Here is a 23,978-nt window from a genome sequence, read left to right on the forward strand (position 1 = left end):
GATTTCGGACTCTGGTCCTTGGTCTCTCCTAAGAAGAAGCTGGAGGCTGTGACAAGAATGTGTCAAGATTTTTGTGAGATGGATAAAATCCCCATAGGGAATAAGGTGAGATCATGAAATGTATTTAATTTTATCATAAGTTGCACTCACATTTGTGTCCCTGAAGTGAAAAGGTTTTAGGTCATCCCACTAACTCCAGTGTTTACCTCACTCTCAGTTAATGGGAGCTGTATGGATTTTTTATTTCTCTTTTCTTCTAGCAAATATCAGAACAGTCCAGGTTTAGAAATGTATTATCTGAGAGCAGAAACAAAGTGCTAACTCAAACCAGCTGTAACAGGTCCTTACTTTGAATCTTTAAGGTCTGTAAGTAAACCATTAGCCCATGCAGTCATTGATTTAGAGGACAGACCTTGCCCCACATAAAGTCAGCCCTGTCACTTTGAAGGGATAGAAGTGGAAAACACAACACACATCACAGAGATCCCATTTTCACTGCTTGATCTGAAACAGAATAGACTGTCCAGGGCTGGCACCTTCTTCTGGCTTAAATGCTGGAAGGTGCGCATCCAAGGGAGGGGGAGTTATCCCGGTATTACTGCATTGCCTGCAGAGGGATGGCGTGGGCCCGTGCGGGGGCCTGGCATGCTGTGAGCAGGCTGGAGTGGGCACAAGGGGTGAGACGGAGGCAGGACCATCTCCTCAGGCAGTCTTCTCATTTGCTTTATTGTGTACATGAAATGGAGCCCGCTGCCCTCAGCTGCGGCGGGGCCCGCTTCAGCGCAGCAGATGAACAGGGACTGCATGTTGTAAGAAATCTTCCCCACTACCCTGGAAAACCGTGGTGGCTAAACACCCCTGGCTACACTCCAGGGGCACACGGCAGGTATGGATTCAGGGATTTATGGCTTTGTTTCTGGAGTGGCAGGTGGGGTTTGGTAGGGTCTGTACATTTGTCTGATGTTGTTTTTCCGATTCTTTTTCAAGTGGAAGGGGATGTTCAACCTCACACGCCCAGTGCTGCTCCCTGGGGCTGTGTGCGCAGCACGTAGCAGAATTGGACCTCGGTATTTTTATAAAAGGGAAAAAAGCAAACAAACAAAATCAACAGATGGAAATCCTCAGATGGAAGGGGACATACTGGTGATTTATTTAAAGAGCTGCTAAGGTCTAATGGAAATTTTCAAGAAGCGTTCCATTTAGAACTAGCAGAGGTTTATTTAGCCCATATTTTCTGTTTGTTTTCAATCATTTTTCATAGCAAAGAACATTTGCTACCAGTGCTCATTCCTAACATCTTCAATTGTGTATTCCCCAGCATTACCCTGGTTGCTACGGAGACAACTGAGACGCCACAAACAACAGCAAAGCTCTTCTGGGGCGGAAGCCATGCACCAAGAAAAGAAATATCCTTTGGAAACACAAGATCTTCCAGCCCTTCTACACAGGTGTGGAAAATGGGTGAGATCTATAGGACACGTAATTTGCTGGACCCTGTGTCTAAACAAAGTGTTTCCCCAGAGTTCCTCCCCTGTTGTCAGCTGCTTTTCCAGCAGCACAAAAGCCACAAACCATATTACTCTAGACTTGATGCCAAAGAACATTTTCTACCTGGATTTGAATAATGTGAATATATTAATTAAAGTTGATAATGGCTGATAATGATTTCCATCAGCAGTAGAATGATGCTATATTTATCATTATCTATGAGATTCTCGTACATAACTGTAATTTATACAGAGAAGACTTGAAGTAACGTGACTTGCCATCTTAACAACTTTCCTGATAGCACCTTTAAAGTCACAGAACATTGTTTTCTCAGACAACGGAGTCCATTTCTCAGTATGTGAAGGAAAGCAAAGAGAGGAGATCAATACCCCCAGGTATTGCTCTGAGCAGCTTACCCTTGAAAAGCAGCTGATTTTGAGACCGGCCACAGCATCGGCAAAAATTTGAGAACAATTTAGCATTTGTATTTATTACGGGCACTGCTTTGCAGAACTCCGACATGGTTTGCAGATACAAGTTGGCCTTAAAGTAAAGGGAGATGGGGAGAGGGAGAACAGAAACTGTGCCTCGGTCCATTCTAAAATCCAGCAGGAGATACCTCTGAGGCTGGGGAAACTGCACCGCAGCTTCCCTGGCCCGAGCAGCACTGCTCAGGCACTGCTCCCCTGTGTGCCAGTGGTTTGGGGTTGGCAGTCCTCACAGCTTCCCCTTGGCCTTCAAGGAAACAGCATCTCTCCTTAGGATGTGCTCAGGGGCCCTTTGAAATGGGGGCTTTGGCAGCACGAAGAAAGAAACATCTTGCAAAGCCAGAGAGGATGCAGCATGAAGACGGCTGGAGATGTCTTTTGCAACCCAGCTCTTGAGCTGAAAGGGTGGGCAGGGACAGGATCTTCCCTCAAGGGGGAAAAGGGGGGATGATTAGATCCCTAAAGGATCTAATCCCATCCATCCAAATCCTCACACAGTGGTGGATCATGAATGCCTACAACCCAGTGGGGTAAATTTCATGGGATTGCCCTGGTATGGTCTCAGTCTGGATGTGGGCACTGAACATCAGCCCATAACTATGCTTTCATGGCACCAAACAGCTAAACTATCTCTGACTTTAAAAATTCTTTTCTATACCATGTCACTGGATATAGGCATGCAACTGAAAATTCTGGACACCCCCCCACACCCCCCATAAAAAGCATTTCCTATAAAATCGGTCTTAGTGATATAAAATTCATAAAATATGAATAAAATATGCAAAAGAGATTCACTTTTAGTTAGTATGGACAAAATTCAGAAGCGTCAATAACTGACAAACAGAGGTCAAAACAGTTTGCAAAATAAAGTAGGAAAAACCCATCCTGGAACCTCAAAATCTCTGAAAGCTGATGACATAACTGCTCGTGGTTTCGGCAGACCTAGACTCAAAGCGAGAACAACAACAGGAATCTTCTTAAATATTTGTTGTTAAGGTAAATCTAAAATGATTGTCTAGCACAATGTTAATTACATTGTACAGCAATCAAAACAGAGACACTGAGTCTAATGAATCCCTACTCTCACCTTTGGAACAGAACTGGAGTGTCTTGTTCACCTCCTTATTAGCCCATAAATATTCTAATTAGGAAGCAACTCCAGATGAATAGGATTAGCAATAAGGACATTTTAGACTAGGTACACAAGAGATACTCAAAACTCTCATGTCTTATCTAAGGCTCTCCTGACATTTATAATCATGTAGAAACGCTAAATTTACATAGCTCTGCCTAATTAGACATGGTTGCAATTATGTTTGTGGGCTTCCTTTTTTTCCTGCCCAAGTATAACTTACACTGTCAAAACAGGAAGCAGGAGCCGAATGGAAGCTCAGCAAGAAAGAAAAGTATTTTCTGCTATTTATTTTTTGCTGGTTTTAATATTAAATTCATATTTTAAAGATATCTTTTTAGATCCCAGGCAAGAACTGGCTAGTATGGATCCAAGTCCAGATCACTGCTGCTTTAGATGTTAAAATGTGCTTTTGTTAGATCAGCAGCATCTCAAGAGCAGGCACTAAACCAAGGCAAATTCTGCAAAAGGTGATACGTGCCCTGCCTGCAGTCAGTGGGTCGCTCCTGTTCTTGATGAGAGCAGGAAACAAAGAAACTAATTTCCTCTGAGGACTGTAAGCTCCTTGAAATTCTCACCCTGCCTATGTATTTTGCTGGCTGCTCTGTGGTTTTTGGATTCAGTCCCTCTCCCCAGCCTGAAAGAGCCCGAGTCTGACATTTCCAAAGCAATTCTGTGTTTGCCTTCCTTGGCCTTCAGAAAGATGGTGAGAAGCAGGTAATCCATCAAGCTATATTTTCTGTGAAGCAAATGCTGGCATTATTGGGCAGGGACTTGATAAATGATGTGTACATTATAATAACCGAATTTCAATATATTGTCTTTGATGTCTATAATCACAGATAGAGTTCTTTCACCTAAGCTCAAACATAAATCAAAGTAAGTGATATGCACTCAATTCAACGTTCTTACAAATTTCTGTTTCAGAACTAAACCATAATCACGAAAACTCATCTGTGTCGGCAGACGTCACCTGCACGGAGGTCACTCTGCAGTCAAGGTAAGTGGAGATGGCCATACATATGTATAAACTCTCGGGACTGGGGTATTAGGAAATCTCCAGGGCAAACAGTCACAAATCCATTTTATTGACTGCTTGAGGTCTAATTCTCTCTACTCCTTTGTTTAGACTTTGTTTATTAGAAAACCAGCTTCTTACTTGACTCCCCCGTCACGTTTCAAGCTCCATGCAAATGATGCCAGCAGGGTTACCGAGCCCTTGGAAGCCTGGCTTCCTGGTGGCAATGGTCAGTGGCCCTGAGCACAGCCACACTAGAGAGTACCTTCCTAACAGAGACTCGTGAGGAATGAGAGAACAACTGAAGAACGGTATTGAAAATCTCCTGTTTACAGCTTCACTGCCTGGAACGTGGGAGAGGTGGAGAAACAACTGTTCTGCTTGTGCAGGTTTGTAAAAGCCAAAATTAAGCAATTAAGAAACCAAATAACTTCCTTCTAGCAGAGTGAGGAAAAGCGGATTATGCAGCAAACTGGCTCACGTGAGCATTCTCAGGCTGTTTAATGCACAGCTCAGATCAGTAACATCTACCAAGTCTAGGGTCAACCCAAACCCAGCTGAAACCCAAAACCTGCTGAAGCCCAACTGCAGCCTTCCAATTAATTTTACACTCAGGCTCCACTGAGGTATAAAGAGCTGGCATGTCTCTGAATATCTGCATGAAATAAGTGCAACAGTCTGCTTCTAAAAGGACGGTAACTGGTATGTTTTCTTTGGCTAGGACATCAGCCTCATGCCTGCTTTCTTATCTTGCTTTCTGATCAGGAGTTGTATCAGTCAAGGTAGTTGGATCTGAAAGCTTACGATGACAGCCCAAGAAGTTGAAACAAAATCAATAACCATACAAACACCACTCCTATCCTCTGCTCTGCTATATTTAAGATCAATCAATATGCATAAATGACTAGCGCCAGGCACATCTGCAACAGTCTAGCACATAATCAACTTTGTCTTGTCTCAGCTTAATATAATTTTCCACCATATTAGCAGTCTTTATGGTATCCTGTCTTTTCAAATAGCCATAATTCAGAATCACCACATAGTTCAATTGGATTATTTGAGTCACACACAGACCCACACTCGCATGCGCACACACACGAATCTGCTCTTCAGCAACAGCCTCTCTTCACTGCGCTGCGGCTGGGATTATAGCCATGTTGAAAATGTTCACAAGGAGGTGACATTTGAGGCCATAGGCAGCTTTTACTGATACCGCCGGCAGAAAAATTTATGTATGTGTGTATAGGTACACTTAACAGACTGGGAAAAGAAATGAATAAACTTATCAAACGCCATGCCGAAGCATCCATTAAAAATCACACACACTTTTAATGACTTGGGCGAGGGTTGCTGTTGCATAAATTTATTTAACGTTAATGTCCCTTGTTTGCTGTAAATTTCACACTGTGAAATTACCAGGGCAATTCTAATGGAGCTGAAGCCTCCAGCTGCACTCTATGATAAAGGAGGAAATAATTATGAATTCTTCTGGGAAGCCAAAGAAAGTCAAAGATCTCCTTCGAAACTGCTCCCAGATGAGCTGCTCATCAGCAAGCTCGGGAGGTGCAGAACTGCTCTCCAGAGCCGTGGGAAGCAGAATGAGCAGGACGCTCATGCTGACGCCGACTCCGCCATCAACTGACATTTAATTTGAAAGGATTGAAAGCTGGTGTCTGCAACAACTTCTGCCAAGAAACGTATGAGCAGTCAAGGCAGAGCATGGAAGTGGTTTTATGTTCCAAGTTAGGATGATACTGTGTAATTTTACATCTAATCACCTAGTGTGAGACATAACCACCAAACACACAGCTCTAAGAGCTCACGCCTGAAGCTCTGACAGACGCCTGTATCATGAGCGGGATGCTGAACTATGTGGGTTGTCCCACCTAGAATGGCATGTTCTATATCCCTTTGAATTCAGAGCTTAAAGCCTTTGCCAGAGTTCACATGAGGAGTGGAAAAAGGGCAAAAAATAGTAACTGCAGAAGCTCTTCTTGTGGTGCACAGGAGAGCTTCAACCTCTTCCTCCAGTTGCAACATCCCAGCTATGCCTCATCGTTACCTGACTTCTCTCCAAACAATCACGAGTATTCACACTTTTCATGGGATCGCTTTTCTTCCTTCAACACAAGACATCCTACACTACCAGCACTATTTATTTATTAACCAGATTCAATAATTTTCAAGGCTCCTTATGTCCAATCAAGTCCAAGCAAGTAAGTGCTAGGCTAGTTTCGGCGAGCAGATGCTCCTAAGCCTCATTAGGCTCTGCTACCAACCCCTTCATGACAACCTCCTTAATCTTCCATCCCTGCAAACATCTCCTCCTCCTCTTTCTGTCTCCACCCTTGACCCCCTTCTATCTCCCCATTCCTGGAGAGGCAGAATGGTGCAGGACAGGTGTTTCTTCTTTCTTCTCCCTTCCTCCTCATCATCCTGGCCCAGCCCGGCCGATGGTGCTCTCCCCACAGCTGAAGAGCCCACCTTGGCAGTGAGCAGACGGGGACAGAGCTGGAGACCCCAGCCCCTGCCTCCTCTCCACCACCACATCACCTGCCTGGCAATCAGCATCCTCCCTTCGGTCCGCGTCAAGTTCAGACCCAGTAACGGGTGACCCAATAAATGGTCAGACTGCACCTCTGAAATGATAAAATAACTAATTCCTGGTAAGGAATGCAGAGAAACATAAGAAACAAAATCACCTAATGGAACAGACAGGCAATATTTATTCAGTCGCTCCCCCTGCGTCACTCACAATAACGTGTTGCAGTGTACTTCAGCCTTGTTTCCCTAGAACAAATATAATTTTTATTTATAATGCAACAAAGGATAAAGCAGGTTTCCTGATTCTGATAAGTGACTCTGTGATTATTTCTTCAATAAAAACCATCATGTCTTTCAGATTAGTCTTTCATGTTGTATTCTGGTTTGGAACGGAGAAGTCACAGATGAGCGTCTCTGTGCCTTGAGTCACTTCGTTTATTTTCTCATTTATAAAACCCGGGGACCCACCAGAGAACGCTTCAATGGTACTTAAGGACTTTTGAACACTGGATTGAACTTTGTGGACTGGACTTGCAGTGGCGTATAACCAACGCACGGCTACGGAGAGCATCACCATTTATCAGGTAATTGCATCCTGTGAGATGATAATGCAGTGGCGGCGGGCTTGCGGCGTTATCAACCCCAGATCATGACATAGCTCACTCCTTGAATAGCAATCATCCGGCTCCCTGAATAAGCAGCAAAGCAATATGCTGCTGGGGAGCCTGTCAGCAAAACGCCTGTACAGTGCATCAGCATGCTCCAGAAGGGGGTGAAAAATGTTAAACGAAATGTAATCACCCGCTTGGACTTTCTACTTACATTCAAATTTCTCTAGCAAAAAAATGTGCCATATTATTTACTGTGTCTTCTTTTAAGGTAGCTGTCACCACACAATATAGAAACACCAAACATACTAAGAATGGGATTTGCTGTGTCAAAGTGTCCCATTGAAATTCAGACACCTCCTTCTCACAGTCTGTGCAATACTGCGAAGCAAACAGGGCCTGGACCTCACTGGAAAAAATCCCCAAACAAATTCTGTGTTTATGTAATGATGCATTTATTTAGGGCCACTCCAAACAGATACAGCTGGTTAGACTTGCAAATAACTGCATGTGAAAACGCAAACAATAATTTATGTAACTTTAAATGAGTTTTTGCAAGATGTTTTGATGCGTTTTCCCTGAATGCTCCTCTGCACATCTGGTTATTAAGCATGTAATTCAGCCTACCTTATTTTTCCTATTAACGTTGTAAGAAAAGCATCGTGCCTGTGCTGCTTTCTAAACCTGCCCTGGTACAGCATCAGGGGTCAGCACAATAATGCAAAATCCCTTTCTCAGATCTGTCAGTCAGCCTTTGAAGATGCTAAATACTGCAGGCAACGGTCACTCTGAGTTACATTAATGGGCTCTTATTACAAGCAGTGGAATTAGCTTTCAGAAGAACATCCCCAAATACCCATTTTGATATGGTAGGATGACAGTAGTGGCAGAGACCATATAGAGAGCTGAAGGGGCCTGAGGATGAAAGCTGGTGGAGAATATTATGACAAAGTGGTTTTTCATCAGAAGATGCTAAGAGTGAAACTGCTTCCAAGGAAGGGCATTTGAAACCTCTCCCTCAGTTGAAATTTATTTTTACTTTGCTAAAGAGTCCCTTTTAAAATGGTTTTAATGGTTTGAGATAACTTTGACAAAAATTGATCTTTCAAAATGTCAAACATCATTTTAGAAGACCAATATCAATGTGACATTTTTGCAGCTATTAAAATAAAAATGTTGTTTCTCTCCAGATTTTTTTCTGATTGATAATTACAATTCTCATTATTTTGTCCTAATCTGGGGGAGGGAAACCCTTGTGGGGCATTTCCTACCTAATCAGGACCATCTACATAAATGATTGCGAATGCTTCAATTTTTACTCATGGATATAAGCTGAGTGATTCTCCAGCTCTCTAGTTTGTGGGTTCACAGAAAAGTTGCCATGGCCAAAGGAGCTGCAGGCGGGCCTCCTACCCAAAGATTCATCCAATGTCCTGCAGATTTCCCCAGTCTTCAAGCTATTCTACTAGCACTAGTGAACCTTGCTCGTGGAAAGTCAGTTTAGATATGTCTATATGCACCACAGGCTGGGCAGTGATTGCTTTGAAAACAGTTGGTATGTTGAAGTCAGGCAGTCATTCAGTGCCTCTCCAGCACACACTGATGGAAGCTGCCTCCACTTCTCATCCGCAGGGCAGATTTTCTGATAGTGAGGAGCACTGGTAACCCTTTCAGAGTCTTCTCTTTATGCTTAAATATGCATTCATTCAAACCACATCTAGCTGCTGATTTACAAGCAAATACCATTCATTACCTTTTCTGTCAAACATCATGTCTTCTGATATCAAACATCAAGGGGGGAAAAAATGCACATAATTTACAAATCTAATAATGCATTTCCCATCACACTCCTCTGCATTGCCATGGCCACAAAAAGATGGAATCAGACAAGATGAAAACATTTTCAGGGCTGAAGTTTAATGGCTAAAATAATTGCAGAAACATATATATCTCCAAAACAAACCACTTCCAGAATGAATAATGCGTGGAGTATCCTCTCATCTCCTACTTCACTTCATCTCAGCCCAAGCTCCCCTGTGAGCAAAACACATACAATATATTGTAGGATATTTCAAACACTGCAGATCTCTATGGCTGGGCCAGCTCCACTCTGCTGCGAGCAAACCGCAGGGTTTGCACGGAGTTAAAGAGAGAAGGATGCTGCTCTTCTTATCTCTCTGAAATTCACCTTCAGAAGGTGAAAACAACGCTTCCTAAGCAGGCATGTTATTTGCCATATGCTTGCTTGGGCGGCATCAAACGCTCCCTTTAGAAAAGCAGATACCTACCAGAAAAGCTGTACCAATTTTGCAAGAGTCACTTGCTGTTGACTTACAAACCCCACTTCCCATCCTCAGGCAACAGAAATCAGCCTGGCCAGTTTACCTCTGTTTGAGCATCTACCCAAACCTTTAACCATTAAAACAAGATTATTCCTCATAAACTGAGATGAATTCCACATTGGTACAAATGTGAAACTGCAATCTATTTATTTTTCAGAGCGCTGTATAAATTAAGACTGGAAAGGCCAACTTATTGAATGCCTGGATGGCATGAGTCACCGCATTTTTATCCAATTAGTTCCCCTTCTAAATTTTAGCCATCAGATTTGAGGTCACTCAGTATGTGACCTGTTTACTTTAACTGAAAACTACATTTATTTTTCTAGAAAGGCATTTGGAACAGAAAACATTTTAAGTGCAAAAAATGAATAGCTTGAATACAACATCATTGTACTGACACATAGTCTCCTTAATGAGGATTTCTTATACTAAATCCCTACAATTTTTGAAAGTTGGAATAACAGAACAACAACGAGAGGAAAATATTTAGCCTAAAAATGATGAGAAAAAATGCTGAGGTTACTATGACAAAAGGACAAACCGCCTCACTGCTCTGCTACTGCAAGCTCCGAGGTGCTTTAATGTGCAGTTCTGGAAAAAGTAGCACACAGCTCCTCCCTGCCTGCACATGACACCGTGCTGGCCTTATCCAAGAGACCCTCTCTCAACCTGTAGTGAATGGAGAATATCCCAAACCTCAGTACCTGACGCTGTGATTATTTATAGCCAGTCTAGTGATGCTTGGAGCTATCTATCAAGAACAGTTCTCCCCTTCAAAGAGCCACCTTCTGGGATACTAATTACTGTAGAACTCAAGGAGTTAGACAGTATTCATGGTGCGGAACAGCAATCTCACACATTTTTGTCTCTGTGCACACATTTCTGTCTTTTTGGAAGTATTACATCCCCTGCAACTCCATACTCCATGATCCTGACACGGTTCCAAAGCTCTGACGAGCTGCACTATAAGACAAAGTCTCCCCATTGTTTACACTGATGACTTTCCATTTTAAGAATACTCTCAGAATACAAGACTCTACATCTGGTCTTCTGACAGTTACATTCCTTTGCATTTAAGCTGCCTTTTTCTTATGCTCTGTTAAGAAAAGTAGCTGCTGCAGACTGAAACATCCTGTAAACGTTTGCCATGCTCTGGCAGACATGTGGATGATAATATTTTAGTAAGAAATGCAGCCAGAGATGCTTATAGGAATGGGTTGTGTTATTAAAAAAGCACTACTAGGTCTAGGAAGAAAGAGTTAACAAAGACTCTCTTTAAAATGCTAATAACAGAGAATGGTCTGTGGATAAGTTAATTAGTGGAGCCAGCTTGTGTTTAATTATTTCACTTGACCTGGTGCAGATTTAGACAATAATCCCTTTCGAGAGGGGAAGGGGCTCTTGGAAAGTATGTGATGTACCAGAAGAAAAAACTTTAAATCTGGCTGAGTTGAGCAGGTAGTCTTCTATCTAAAATTGGAACGATACACTATTCTCCACTGTAAGACAAGCTCAAATGGAAAAAGAAATGCAGATCTGAACCAGAGAGATTATGCTAAGGACCTGGTGAGCCTTCCACTCAGATACTTAACTTTCCCCCCACCCCGCCCTATTCAGCTGGGATTTTACTACTGAATAATGTATAAGCCAACCCACTGTAGTCAGAGGTGGGATTTCACAAGCAACTTGAAACAAGTGCAACCAGACTGTACCAGAAGTCTCTGAACATACTAAAATGTGTGTGAAGAAAGAAAAGGGTCTATAGATTATTAGTGTATGTGGAATTTTCTTATAGGAGAGGCTCTGAAGATTTCCACGTTTAAAAAAAGAGAACTGATTAGGTTGGGTATCAGTCCTATTCTTGCTCAGACTCTATAATCGGATCCAATTAAACTCAAAGGTTTGTTTTATCTGAGTAGGTCAACCCCACATCATGTAGGTTTTCAATTTGGTACCATCTCTTCAATAGCTTGCCCAAAGATGAATAAGCAGTCATTTCAGTTTAACATGGAAATCCGTACAGTCTCCTTCAGAGGACACAGCATCTGAATGCTAGCAATACTTAAAGGAAGTCAGGTATATAAAAGAATTTAAACCAAATGGAAACAAAGAATAGAAAAAACAAACTGGGCAGCTACTCTGGCAGGCAGTAAATAGCTCCATATGTTCTGTCTCTGTGGGAGGGAACTCTGTTTCAGCCAAAGGGTAGGACTCAAGCTTGGTGGAATCAGCTCCACAGGAGATGTAAACTGGCTGTAGGTTTACTTTTATACACTGGTTCTCTCTGTTCTGCGGTTAGAGCGTCCTTCTGTGCACATCTTCAGAAGGGACACACAACAGACAGGGACTTGAACTGGAAAAATTCACAGAACAGCTAGACGGATAAAAGCAGCAACATTGCTCAATTTGATCCTCTTTATTAAAAACATAATTTTATGGGGAATGAAATGCCCTCGGACAGGAGCGGGGCCAAGACAAATGCAAACCATGTGCAGCAGATCACCTTGTCAGATATGTATTGCAGAGAAGCGCTGTGGTGCCCAGGTGGGCTCCCCATCAGCCCCTCTGCTATGTTTTACTGGAGCACGGGGATTGTCAGCCTCATCAGGAGACACGAAGCCTCCCTGGCAACTGTTTTGCAATGTGAAGCCAACTTCTCAAGAGCGTCAGCATGGCCACAAAATTGTGGCCTCCCTCACAAAGAGCTCTGACGCTCTCCTCCTTCAAAGGGCAAGGGGAGTGGCAAAGAAGACACAGCGTGTCCCAGTCGTAAATAAAGCATCTTGGCAACGCCAACAGCAAGGCAAAGAATTACTGAAGACAGATTCAAAATTAGCATTAAAAGAATTGGAAGGACTGCTTATCCTGGCGACAGGTTGACCATGATTTTCTGAATCCCAGAGAGTTTGTATCGCATAGACTGAAATAACGGGAAGAGCTTGATAAGGTTTCATGGAAACCTATCAGACCGAGCAGCTTGCTTAACCAAACAGGCCTTGCTCTGCCATGTTTTTCCAGAGCGTGCAAAATGCTCCTTCCCCAAAAGCAGAGATGTCAAGGATTAAATGTCACACATCTATTGGTCAAGGATTAGTAATACAGGTGGCCATAAAGCGTGCTCTGCCTGTCCAGGGAGCATGATTAAATACGTGTTTGTTGTGCTGTCTTACTTCCTTCATTAGTGTTTATCTTTGCTTGTCAATGTTATTAACTTCCTAAACCCCCCAGTGGTGACAGGGCCATTAGTGTCTAAGCAGAGGGAGGATAATGAGTGAATATGTGCGGATGAAACCTCAGCTAGGCTGAGCTTACACAAACTCACATTCAAACGGTGCCAGCAGATCATCACAATTTGTATAACCTGTTGGTCTCCAGCCCATTACATTTGTGTCCTGATCATCTTGCAGGTGAATTTTTTTGGGAGGTAAATACCATGGCTGTTTTCCTATCTACTCACTGGTTTCCCACAGCTTCCAAGCTATTTACCAACCTCCTTTTTTTAGAAAGCTCTTTTTTTCTTTAGAAGTTTCACCTATTATCTCCAAACACTTTTTTTTAGTGAAACACTATCATATCTACTTGTAACTGTTTATAATATCATGTTATTGTCTTCAAAGGCCCATGGCTCAGAGCTCTTCCTCTATCAGTGTAATATTCTACTAGCTATCAGGTTTTTATCAAGGAAAAATAATCAAAAAACACTTCCATACACACAAGCTCCAAAACCTGATTGACAGCATTGTATTTAGAGAGTTACAGCAATCATGCAGAGGACCGAAAGGTACAGATGACTCTGGAAACACCCACCAGAAAGACACGCAGCCACTGCTAGTGGAGAAATGCAAACGGGGAGACATGTTCTTTCCACGTACTGTTACAAGGCTTCAGAACCACTGACATAATTCCCGTCTTAATTAAAACAAATGGCATTATTTCTATGACGAGGCTTTGCTCACATCTTTCCCATCCTGCAACAAGGACTCCCGAGGAATCCGTTAAGCAATGCTGGGCCAGCTGCACTCAGAGCAGATTCAGGCCCTCCCCATCTACTAACTTCTGGTATCTCAAATTACTACAAGTGGCCCTCCATTGGGTGCACGACGCATTTCCAAAGGCACTAAATGGGGTTAAGAAACTGAACCTTCTCCACTGATGAGTGGTAGAGCTCCTCACTATAATTTGCTGAAAAAGGTCATTCTTGTCTGTAATGAGAAAATGAAATGCATGCTGGAATGATGGAGCAAGCTCAAATCAGTCCTACATACAATGTAGAAACATAAACTAGAATCAAGCATAAATCTACTGGCTATATTCAGCTTACAGCTAATCAGCTCTTCCTTTGACAGGATACGCTGCTGTGGAAATGGGATAATTTTATAACTGAATAATTTAACCAGTTTTATCTTTAAGTAATGATTTCAGGCATATTAATATATAAAGCTTCAGTATTTACATTTTTTTTACATGGACCTGAAAAATTACAAGGTATCAGAAATAACACAGCATTCAGTGATAAATGACATTTATAGAGTGGCTTTCATCCCTCAGCATGACTTTGTGCTCCACAAATCCCTGGGATGGTGTGAGGCAGCCAGGCAGGCAGCGAGGGCAGAGCCCGCTGTGCGACACGGCTAGGGAGAAACTGTCGGAAACATTAAGGCCAAGGCTAGAAGGGACAAGTAAAACACAGAGTCTGACCTGCTGTACAGAGGATGCTATAGTATTTTACTTGCCTACCTCTGTTAAGACTCCAGTAGTTTATGTCTGGCTTGAAGACATGTTCCACAAGGACTTCCAGTCATTACCTGAACGCTGTGAGGAGTAGGAAAGCCACTTACCCTTGAAATCTGTTACAGTCCTTCATCATCTCAGTCATTGGAAAACAGTTTGGGAGCCTGTGAGTCTGGAAGCTAGATATAGGGGCTTGTGGTCCAAATGCATAGAAATGGATGTGCCTCACTGGCAAAATAATTGCTCATCTCTCACTCGTTCTCCTGCGAGTTCAGCTGCGAATGCATTTTACCGTACGTTTTAATGCAGCGATATGGGAACTTCATCTTTAATAGCAAGATACTCGTGGCTCAGCAGAATCTAACCACCTTGTTTTTGTTCTTCTCCAGAAAAAATAATGGAGAGAACATGAAAACCAGTCACTTTGAAGAACTCCTGTAACAGATACAAATAGCAAATATGGCGCATGCTAGATTGTGCCTGTCGGAAGGTGACATCCTCTTACCAATTTTGCAATAGTCCTCACTGCTCCTTGGATATGGCTAATCTGCGTGAAGAAAATGGGAAACAGCACCTCTTAGGATGCAGTCAAGCCATTTAGATGTCACTTTCCCTCATTCTTTGTATTTTGTCAGTACGCATACACATGTGAGAATCTGCACAGATTCACTCATATATCACTCATATCATGTCGCGATCCTTCAGCCTCACACTGCAGCAGGTGTTCCTCCAACCCTGCTCAGAGGAGGAGGTGCAGCTTTGCAGAACATCGCATTGATATGCAGTGAGGGGAAATAATTAACACAGGTGACCATAATTTAGAACAGAATAAAATCCTTTTGTTATATTCCAGGGGTGGAAAAAGGATCAAAAGCTGGTGGACTGTCCTGTCAGAGGAAACTTTCCTGGTACAGAAAGCAAGGCTCAGCCTGCGTTACCTGTTGGCTACACTTAAGAGTATCAGCTGGCTGGAAGAGCCAGACCCAAATTAAAAGCACTGTATTTGGGTCATCTCAAATTAGTAGATTGCTGTCTATGGGACTATTTCACAAAGGATGAATTATAGCAGTCCCAATGGATGAACTAATTCCTATCACCAGTGCAATGGCTTGTTTACTTCCAGCTAACATCTGAAATGAAGTAACAAGCAGGTTTTGAAAAGCTACTGCAACGACCTGGAGATAAATGTACCTAAAATAGTTCCTACAGATGGCAGAAACCAATCCCTGCTCAGTTTTTGGAGGAGCAGACTACTGCTTTTTTTTAAATATAACATTTCAAAATTCTGCTCTATCAGAAATGTCTAGTTGCACCAAAACCAGAGTGTTGGAAATGAAATCAACTGTCTCTGCCAATAAGAAGAACTTTTCCTCTTCCTCAAAAAAATCCTGCCATTTCATTCATAAATAAAATAAGCCACTAACTCAGTTGTTGGCAGGGTCTCCCTTTTATCTTTCGCTCACTTGAGAAAGACTAGCAACATCACGTTTTCGGAAAGCCAAGTGTAGTAGTCACAGAATCAGATTTCATGTATTTTTAAAAGCATTTGCAGTAGCAGAGCTCCAATCACTTTTAAAAGAAATATAAACATACAGAAATTTGGAAGAAGTAACTCAGAGCTCCTAACAAACTTTATTTCTTCAACGTGAGACGAATGTACCAGGAAGGGACTACTTTCTAAAGGAGATCTCAAAAAGTTAGCAACATTACACTACAAGCACCACAGAACTGAAATACTTATTATCTCAAATAAGCCTGGATGACATTTGAGATGTCTCGACATTTATTGGCCTGCCAGCACAGTGTGGGATCAACCAGCTCCTTTTCTCTCACTTCTTTTTTTTTTTCCCCTTCTTGCTCAAAGTCCGTGTTCATAAAATATTTAGCAGAAGCTCTTCAGAGGATGATATTGCCTATATTATAGCCCCAGTGCAGGTTTACTGTGCTACTGAGACAGATACTCTGCCACCAGAGAAATCAAAAGAGCTGATGGAGTTGAATTACTGTACCAGGAGCTTGCTGTCAGACTGACAGTCTGGGCTCCACTCCCGCCTGGGACGTCAGCGTGAGCGGCAGCGGACAAAATAGCAAACACACAGAATAGATCTGGTCCCTTTTGCATGGTTATAAGGAGAAATGTAACTTTTTAGAATAGAAAACAGAAATATGAATGTTCAGCCTGTTTCTGAGCCCCAGTGGGGACAGCTGACCCTTTTTTACCTCTTGTTATTTCCTTCCCAGTGAAAAAAAAAAAGGCAATGAAATCTAGAATTCAGATGCACTGCTAAATTGAGTTATCAGTTGGGTAGCAACTGCTAGTGGCACCACCCATTTCTGCAGCAACCTACCATTAAATAACTAGTGTGGTCCCCTCCTACCCCCTGAACTTTGTTACAACCTGTCTATCTCACGTGCTCAGAGCTTTCCCCATTAATCCACACATTTTGGGCTCCCACCACTATTTGATCTTCCCCTCCTTAGTTTCATTAAATCAGCTATGGATTTGCTACGTTTCCCTAACGTTTTCCTGTATTAGAGCAAGCATCTGCTTTTAACCTTTTCATCTAAGCTTGGCTGTTTGAATGCACCTTTGAACCTCTGGCATACCCTAAATCCCTATCATTTTCCCTATTAATTCAAGGGGCAGATGTTCCTTTGTTCCACCTTTGGCATTTCTCACCCCTAGGCATCCAGGAGCTTAAATCAGGCTGTTGCTAAACTGTCCTCCTTTAATAATTTTTATGAAGTGCAGTCCAATTATCTTTATCTTTCTTGGAGATCCATTCAATTAAGCGCAGTTGTAATGAGTGAATGGACACAGCATCGAAACCGTATTTACATCCAGATTAAAGGGAAGCAGGTAAAATAACTTTAAAGCCATCAATATTTTAATACCTTGGCTTTTCATTTTGTTATCTTCAGCGTCAGGCACATTTCGAGAGACCAACACAATTTGAGAGGCTGTGTTTTTAATTTCCTCCTTGGTTTGTGGAAACGAGGGTTTAGGAACAGCAGCAAAATAGATGCATTTGTCTTAAAAGAGGTTTCTTGCAGTTAAACCAAAACGTTTCTCATGACACAAAACAAGCTGGAATGCTTCGTCCAGTATCTTGGACATTTCATGAATTGAAGGTAATGTAAGAAACCAGTAAAGAACCACTATTTAAGTGGAGATGCTGAGAGCACCAGGAAGTCTCATTTAATGAGCATGCAGCAGAAATGCTGAGCTAGAAACACCAGTTCTGAAGCAACTTTTCTCCCCTCTGAAAGACAAATGCTGGATCTGGAACATGGACCTGTCTCTCAGATACGGAATAGCTTTGGCCGTTATTTTCGTGCCTGCTTTGAGGCACCTTTGCATTGCAGGAGCAAGGTAGAAGGGTCCGACGGAGACTGAAAACCTGGTTCTGTTTCAACACAGCTTAACATAATGGTGTCATAGGCACTGATAAATGTGTCAATAAGCATTTGGAGAAATAACTGGTATCCAGGGAATTTATCTTGGTTGTAGTAGTTTCAGCTGAATAGGTCAGATTTGTTAACATTTTAATTTACACAAATCTGCATTCCAAATACTGCTCTTCAGCTCCTGTTCCTAACAACAAGAAAATGTCAGCAGCAAAACCAAATTTACTCCTCTAATAGCTTTCTCAAGATTTCAGGAAAAACAAACAAAAACAAAAAAACAATCTGTGGTACAGTTATGGGAGCGCTTAAATGCATTTTTCAATTTAGACCTAATACAATTTTATGTTAATAAACCAGCAACTTTTGCCAATTCCAGATGTAATCCTAAAACACAGCAGAGAGCGCTGGGAATAAGCGTGTCCCGTACCTTCAGGGCAGCCCCAGGATTGTGCCCAGAGCTGGTTGTTCTGCCTCGATCCAAATGCCCCTCGCCCAATCCGGAACTCAATTTGGGACACAACACCATATTTCCATATACAATGTGCCAGCTTGCTTTGATTTCCCAGACTCAGTGCAACAGGGGAACTAACAGGAAGCATATGGCTCCCCTGCAAATTTTTAAAATACTTCAGATGCAATGAGATAAACCTGAAAAAGATGACCGTTCCGCCTTACCCTTTCCCCCTAATTATCACCTGCCTCTTTTTTCAGCTGATTTGCTGAGATTAAAACTTCTCTCCCACCAACCTATCCCAATCTATGTCTCTGAAATTAATATAAACTGACAACCTTTCTCTACCCTTAAAGCCCTACATTAAAATGCTGGCCCCCACTGATGTCAAGGGGGCAATAATAGTTCCATCATTTCCATAAAATCAGCATTTTCCTGCCAGAATTCAGATCCCTCCTCCAAGTGCTCTGCCACTGTCCCCCGAGGGCTGCCAGCAATCTCTACAGCACTTGCTTCTCCTCTTCGACTGCAAGCACGCTGCAGGCTTCAGCATTGCCTAGGATAATCTACCTGCTTAAGATTCAGCTAACTTTCTGGTTGTCTAAATAAAAAGAGCAGGGAAAGGTCAAATCTGCCCTAGGTTGTGCTTACAAAGTCTGCCACGTCAGGTGGGAAGGAGCAGGCTGTGGTGCTCCTCCTGCTCCCCCTTCACATCTTCACATCTGGAAAGCTCCCCGCTCAGCCGGCCTCCTCCTTGGAAAGCTGTTTCACACAGCGTCTCCCCCCAGGTCGGCTCGCCCTGAAACTGTGCCTTGGGCAAGCCCCAAATCTGCGCCGTTCCCAGCTGGCAGTCCCGGTCCCCGTGCTGGTCCCGCTGGCTGCCCCGGGGCACTCTGCTTGCTGCTGAGCTGCTGCCGGTGCTTTCATCTGCGGCTGTGTTCGGGATTCCTCCCAAAGCCGCTATGCCGCAATGAAGCAAAACAGCAGCCCCAGGTGCGCACACGAAATGGGCACAAACCCCGGCAGAGCCATGCCTGTCGGCCGGCGCTTGGCAGAGCAACCTGCAGCGGGGCCAAAACAATGCCACCGGGGCTGATGCGTAAGGGAAAAAAAAACCTCTGAGGTGCTGCAGGTTTTCACCCCTCTGAGCTTGGTGTCCCAGGCAGGAAACCCATGCACCAGCACATATGTGGGGCCTCCCACTTGCTCTGTCCCAGCCATCGGTCACAGGGGAGGAAAGGAGAGAAAGGAGAACAAAACAGTTTCTGGTGCCTTCTCTCAAAAATGCAGCATGCTGGGCTCTCTCAAAATGGACTTCACTGGACTTACTATCTCTGGGGACTGCTTGAACTTAAACATCTGAGCCTAAGACTGTGTAAGTACTTAGTTTCGTATTTGCCACACAGCCATACTATCTGCGGCTTGTTGCTCCGTGAACAAATGATCCTTCCCATCACTCGGTTGATCAAGATCTCCTAACTGCATTGGACTGGTGACACTTCACGACCAGCACAGTCCAATGGGGAAAAATCTAAGAACTTAAGTTCCCGCTCTCCCTTCACACTCATTGACCCCTGTCCTCTCCTTCCCAGGTCACTCCAACCCACCACTGATACTACACTAATTTTTGTTTAATGCACGAGGTATAAATGCTTTCTCCTTGAGCTATATTCACAGCTAGAGAAAGCAGAGCTCTGAGAATCATACCGTATGGCTTACGCTGGCAGAGTTTGCTTCTGCACTTAGAGAAGCTTTGCAGTGAGAACCAGACCAACTATGTCAGAAAGAAGAGGTACTAAAGGCAGAGCCTTGCACAAAAAGCAAAATCACTGGAAGACATTTTCCTAGTTAGGAAACAACACAAGGATGCCATCATGAAACATGCAAAGTGTTTCGAGTATAGGTTGTATAACTGCTTCCAAAGACAATGTGCAAAGAACTAAGCAAGACAGGTCTAGAAAGGGCTGTAGATGTATCGCATATATTTGTTCCCCAACAGAAGTGGGACAAATGCCACTTTATTCATCCCCCTGGTCCTTCTGGAGTATTTTCTACGTCTCTGAGTTGTACAAATTTAAGCAAGGAAAATACCAGCTTCACGAGCTTGAAGATTCTTTTAGGGTTTCATCGACTGATATGGATTAAGACAAAAATACCACATCAAAGCCACGATGCCCCACAGTTGCTGCAGAAGCAAAGACCACGATCTCCACGCCACAACTCAAACTTTTAGAGGCTTTGTACTTGAAACAGGATTTGGACTTTGCAAGTCAGCAACCCTCAAAACCTGGTATGATGGCGTTTAAACTCACCTCTCTGTCAAGTCCAGCAGCCACAGTGACAATGTCTCCCGTCTCGCTGTTAATAGTAAACATATTTTGCGATGGGCTCTGCGGGGTCTGAGTCACGATTCGGTATCTCACCATCCCGTTCGCTGTAGTACTATCATCTGCATCATTTGCTGTCACTGTCATCACGTAGGTACCTTGGAACAAGAGAAGACGAAATATCAGGCCTATCTCATTGCAGCGCAGATTGCAGCCCCATTGACTCGGGGTCATGCATTTTACTCAGAAATGCTACGGAGTAGACATCCCATTTCAATCCAGCCAGCTAGGCAAGGCGAGGATTATGAAAATGGCAACACTGCTGAGACTAGATGATCTGTAAGGATACTGATTACACATAACTGGTATCTAGCAAGAAGTCATATGAGGATATCTATGATTAACTTCTAACTCATTCAGTGATTTTAAGTTTTAGGGCAGCATTTTTTGTCCTGCAATTTCATATAGATTCTCACAGGAGATTTTTTCCCATCCAATCACTGCATTCACATGCATTCAGAAGCACAGTTTAATAGCAGAAAGCCCATCACACTTCTCAGCAGCTTCAGAAGGACCCCATCAACATGTCCATGCCCAGTGCAGGAAGCAACTGCTTGCTGCCTCCAGTTCTTGGAGAAACGTCCACCTTTCCAGCCCCTTCTGGAGAAAAAAAAAACATTTCTGCAGAGCAAGTGGAACAGCTGCTGCCCAGCAGGACAGAAAATCAATGATTTGGTATGTGTGGCCAGCGATGTATTGAATTGTTGGTTTGTTTCTTGCTAATGATCAGTATCTTCATTTGCCTTGCAAAAAACAATCCCTACTTTCTAGATACTGTTGGGAGTGCACTGATGCACTGACAGGCTCATTATCACTGGAGTTTGGCAGCAGGGTGTTTTGCTAAAGTGGGAAATTATCATTAGGAGGGTAAAAGATGTTTCTTGATTGGATGGACCCCCGCAGCTGCATGGTCCTGTGACCCCCCAGAGCTCATAGGGCCCAGCTTTATGCTTTTTATATTGGTAGGAGAGAATGTCTAAAAGGGCAGACACACACTGCTTACAAAAAGCAATCTGCAACAGTGGATGAATCTAATGATATGAGACCTGAAAGGAGGAGTGGGAGGCAAAGAGAGACAGTGAAACCAGACATAACCTCGTTTAGTGACCATCAAAACCCAACAGCATCAATGGAAAGATGGAAGGTGCTGCCTGAACACTGCTCATTCGGGAACTCTGAACAGGATGAACTGACTTATGAACCTGCCGTGAGTTGATGCAAAGTGGTCCCAACAAGCTCCTGAGCTGATTCAAGATGGAACCACGCATTCTTTTACAAAAAGAGCTGAGTTCGTTCTGCCCACTTGGTTATATGTCAGCCACCGGCAAACACGAGGACACATGGCTACATCAGCACTGCATCGTGTCTCATCTAATAAGCCCAGATCACCAGCTTGCTCACAAGTTCCCAGTTCAGAGAATGCAGAGAGCTGGAGAGCTTACATCTGTTTGCAAGATTTTAAAAGGATATCCCATGCTCTAAATGAGCAGATCTACAAATGGCTGCAGCATGTCCAAATTTTGTAGCCTAGGCAGGTGTCTTTAAGCCACTCGGCAGTAGGCAATCCCCCCAGTATCTTCCTCAACTTTGGGAAAGCAACATTTCCCAGTATTAGCAAGAAGTGGCACTTAAGTTTGTATTTTTGCACTGTGGAAAGTGCTTTGCTGATCTCCTTCCATCTGGCTCAATCAGGCTCTTTTTGTTCTCTGTGGTGATACATATCCCTGTGAGTTTTCTTAGTTCAATAAGAATTATAGATTAAAAAATAAATGAATGTGTAAAGTAAATTCTAATGATGAATACATTCCTATCTTTCTGCAATAATCCTGACTCACATTTGTGAAATGAAAACAAACTATTCAACAACTTTAACATTTTCCCGATAATAAACTTCAGGAGAGGGCAGGAACACTGAATTGAAACAAGGCTGTGCAGGCAATGAATTTCCTCCTTTCTCTTCAAGCATTCTTTTTTTACTCTTTCGCAAAACCAGTTAACATGAGACAACTGATACGAATAGAGAAGCCAACCCTTAGATAAGTACAGGGGAAACGTACAGGAGAAATTTAAATGCGCCAAATGAGATGTTTGATACAGAATTTATGTTATCTTAATGTATTCTATACTGAAAATATCTCTGAACAGAATGTCAAAACCTAGGGCTAATGAAAACAAGTGGAAGAGGAAAACAGAATCTATTTTAGGACATGCAGTCTTAGGATGTATTCCAAAAAACAGGTGTTTTCTCCTGATTCACTTCTAGTGCAAGAAACAGCTTAGGAAGGAAAGTTATTGTGTCTACTCAGTTCAGATGAGAGCACCCTGCAGTTCTGGTCCCTCCTCATCTTGGATCTCAGACTGCACTGTGGTTTCCAAAATAAACCAGGACATGCAGAAGATGGGGGGTTCCCAGCTTGGCAGGGGAACCCAACAGGCTGCTGCTGTGGTGGGCATGGGGTGAGCTGACAGCAGCTATACTGTGGATGGAGTGTATAGTAGGTCTCCTTCACTCTTTCCCTGACCTTTTTGCCTCTTTTCTGTAGCGCAGCATTGGACTGAGCACATCTGCTCTAGAAAAACAGACTATTACAACAGCGTTTGACCTGCACCCCCATAAAGGGAGATGGAACTCAACAAATGTCTCTAAAGTCATGAACTGAGCACCAGGGAGCTGTATTTCAAAAGGCAATCTGCTCCCTATCTCATATCTTTAATTTTGATTACGAAACCCAACCACAGAGAAAATAAAGAGGAACTTGGCATTAATTACTAACTTGTAACTTAATAAAGCATCCTCTGCAAAGGGCCCTGTGTGGCTGCAGCGCTCTGCAGAGCATGATGGAATTGCAGCAGCCGCTTCCTTCCCCGGCTTGCCGCTGCTCCCTGGGGCTGCTTGTCTGACCACAGTCTGCTGTAAACCGCCTGCAAATTACTTCTTCCACTCTGCAGTCTAGATGGTGGCTGATATGTCCATTCCCGTTCCCATGCACACATATCTCCCACCTGGCAATGCTGACCCAAGAATAAGAGCGTGATGGCATCTCCTGTTACCCATGCTGAGGGTACCACTCCCGAGGAGCGCTCGCAGGGGATGGGCTGGTGTAACCTACACTCACCATCGACGCTCCACTCAGTTTTTTGTACATTTGGTCTGACTTTAAGCAAGACATATCCTCTAGATACCTGCATGCTGCAGTGGATGACATAAACACAAACATATATCTGTGCACAAGAATATTCAGTAGAGCAATGTGGATATATACTGCTACAGTGTCTAATGTCTTCTGGGTGCTATATAATGTCTTCCACTATATTAAGATGGTTGGTGATGATTTACCTGCTATAAAAATAAATAATGTCATGTTTCTATGTCCCATACAT

At 43.1% G+C, this 23,978-nt stretch overlaps 1 protein-coding gene across 1 annotated transcript in view; it reads right to left on the reverse strand.

The window, feature by feature from the left end:
* Positions 1-23,978, reverse strand: part of CDH4 (cadherin 4) — a 469,761-nt gene that overhangs the window by 67,119 nt on the left and 378,664 nt on the right. The window contains exon 7 of the mRNA XM_075108659.1: positions 20,523-20,695. Coding sequence (XP_074964760.1) covers positions 20,523-20,695 — 173 coding nt within the window. The remainder of the gene's footprint in view (positions 1-20,522; positions 20,696-23,978) is intronic.

The sequence above is a fragment of the Phalacrocorax aristotelis genome, chromosome 13, assembly GCF_949628215.1.
Source record: "Phalacrocorax aristotelis chromosome 13, bGulAri2.1, whole genome shotgun sequence".
In the NCBI taxonomy this organism is placed as follows: Eukaryota; Metazoa; Chordata; class Aves; order Suliformes; family Phalacrocoracidae; genus Phalacrocorax; species Phalacrocorax aristotelis.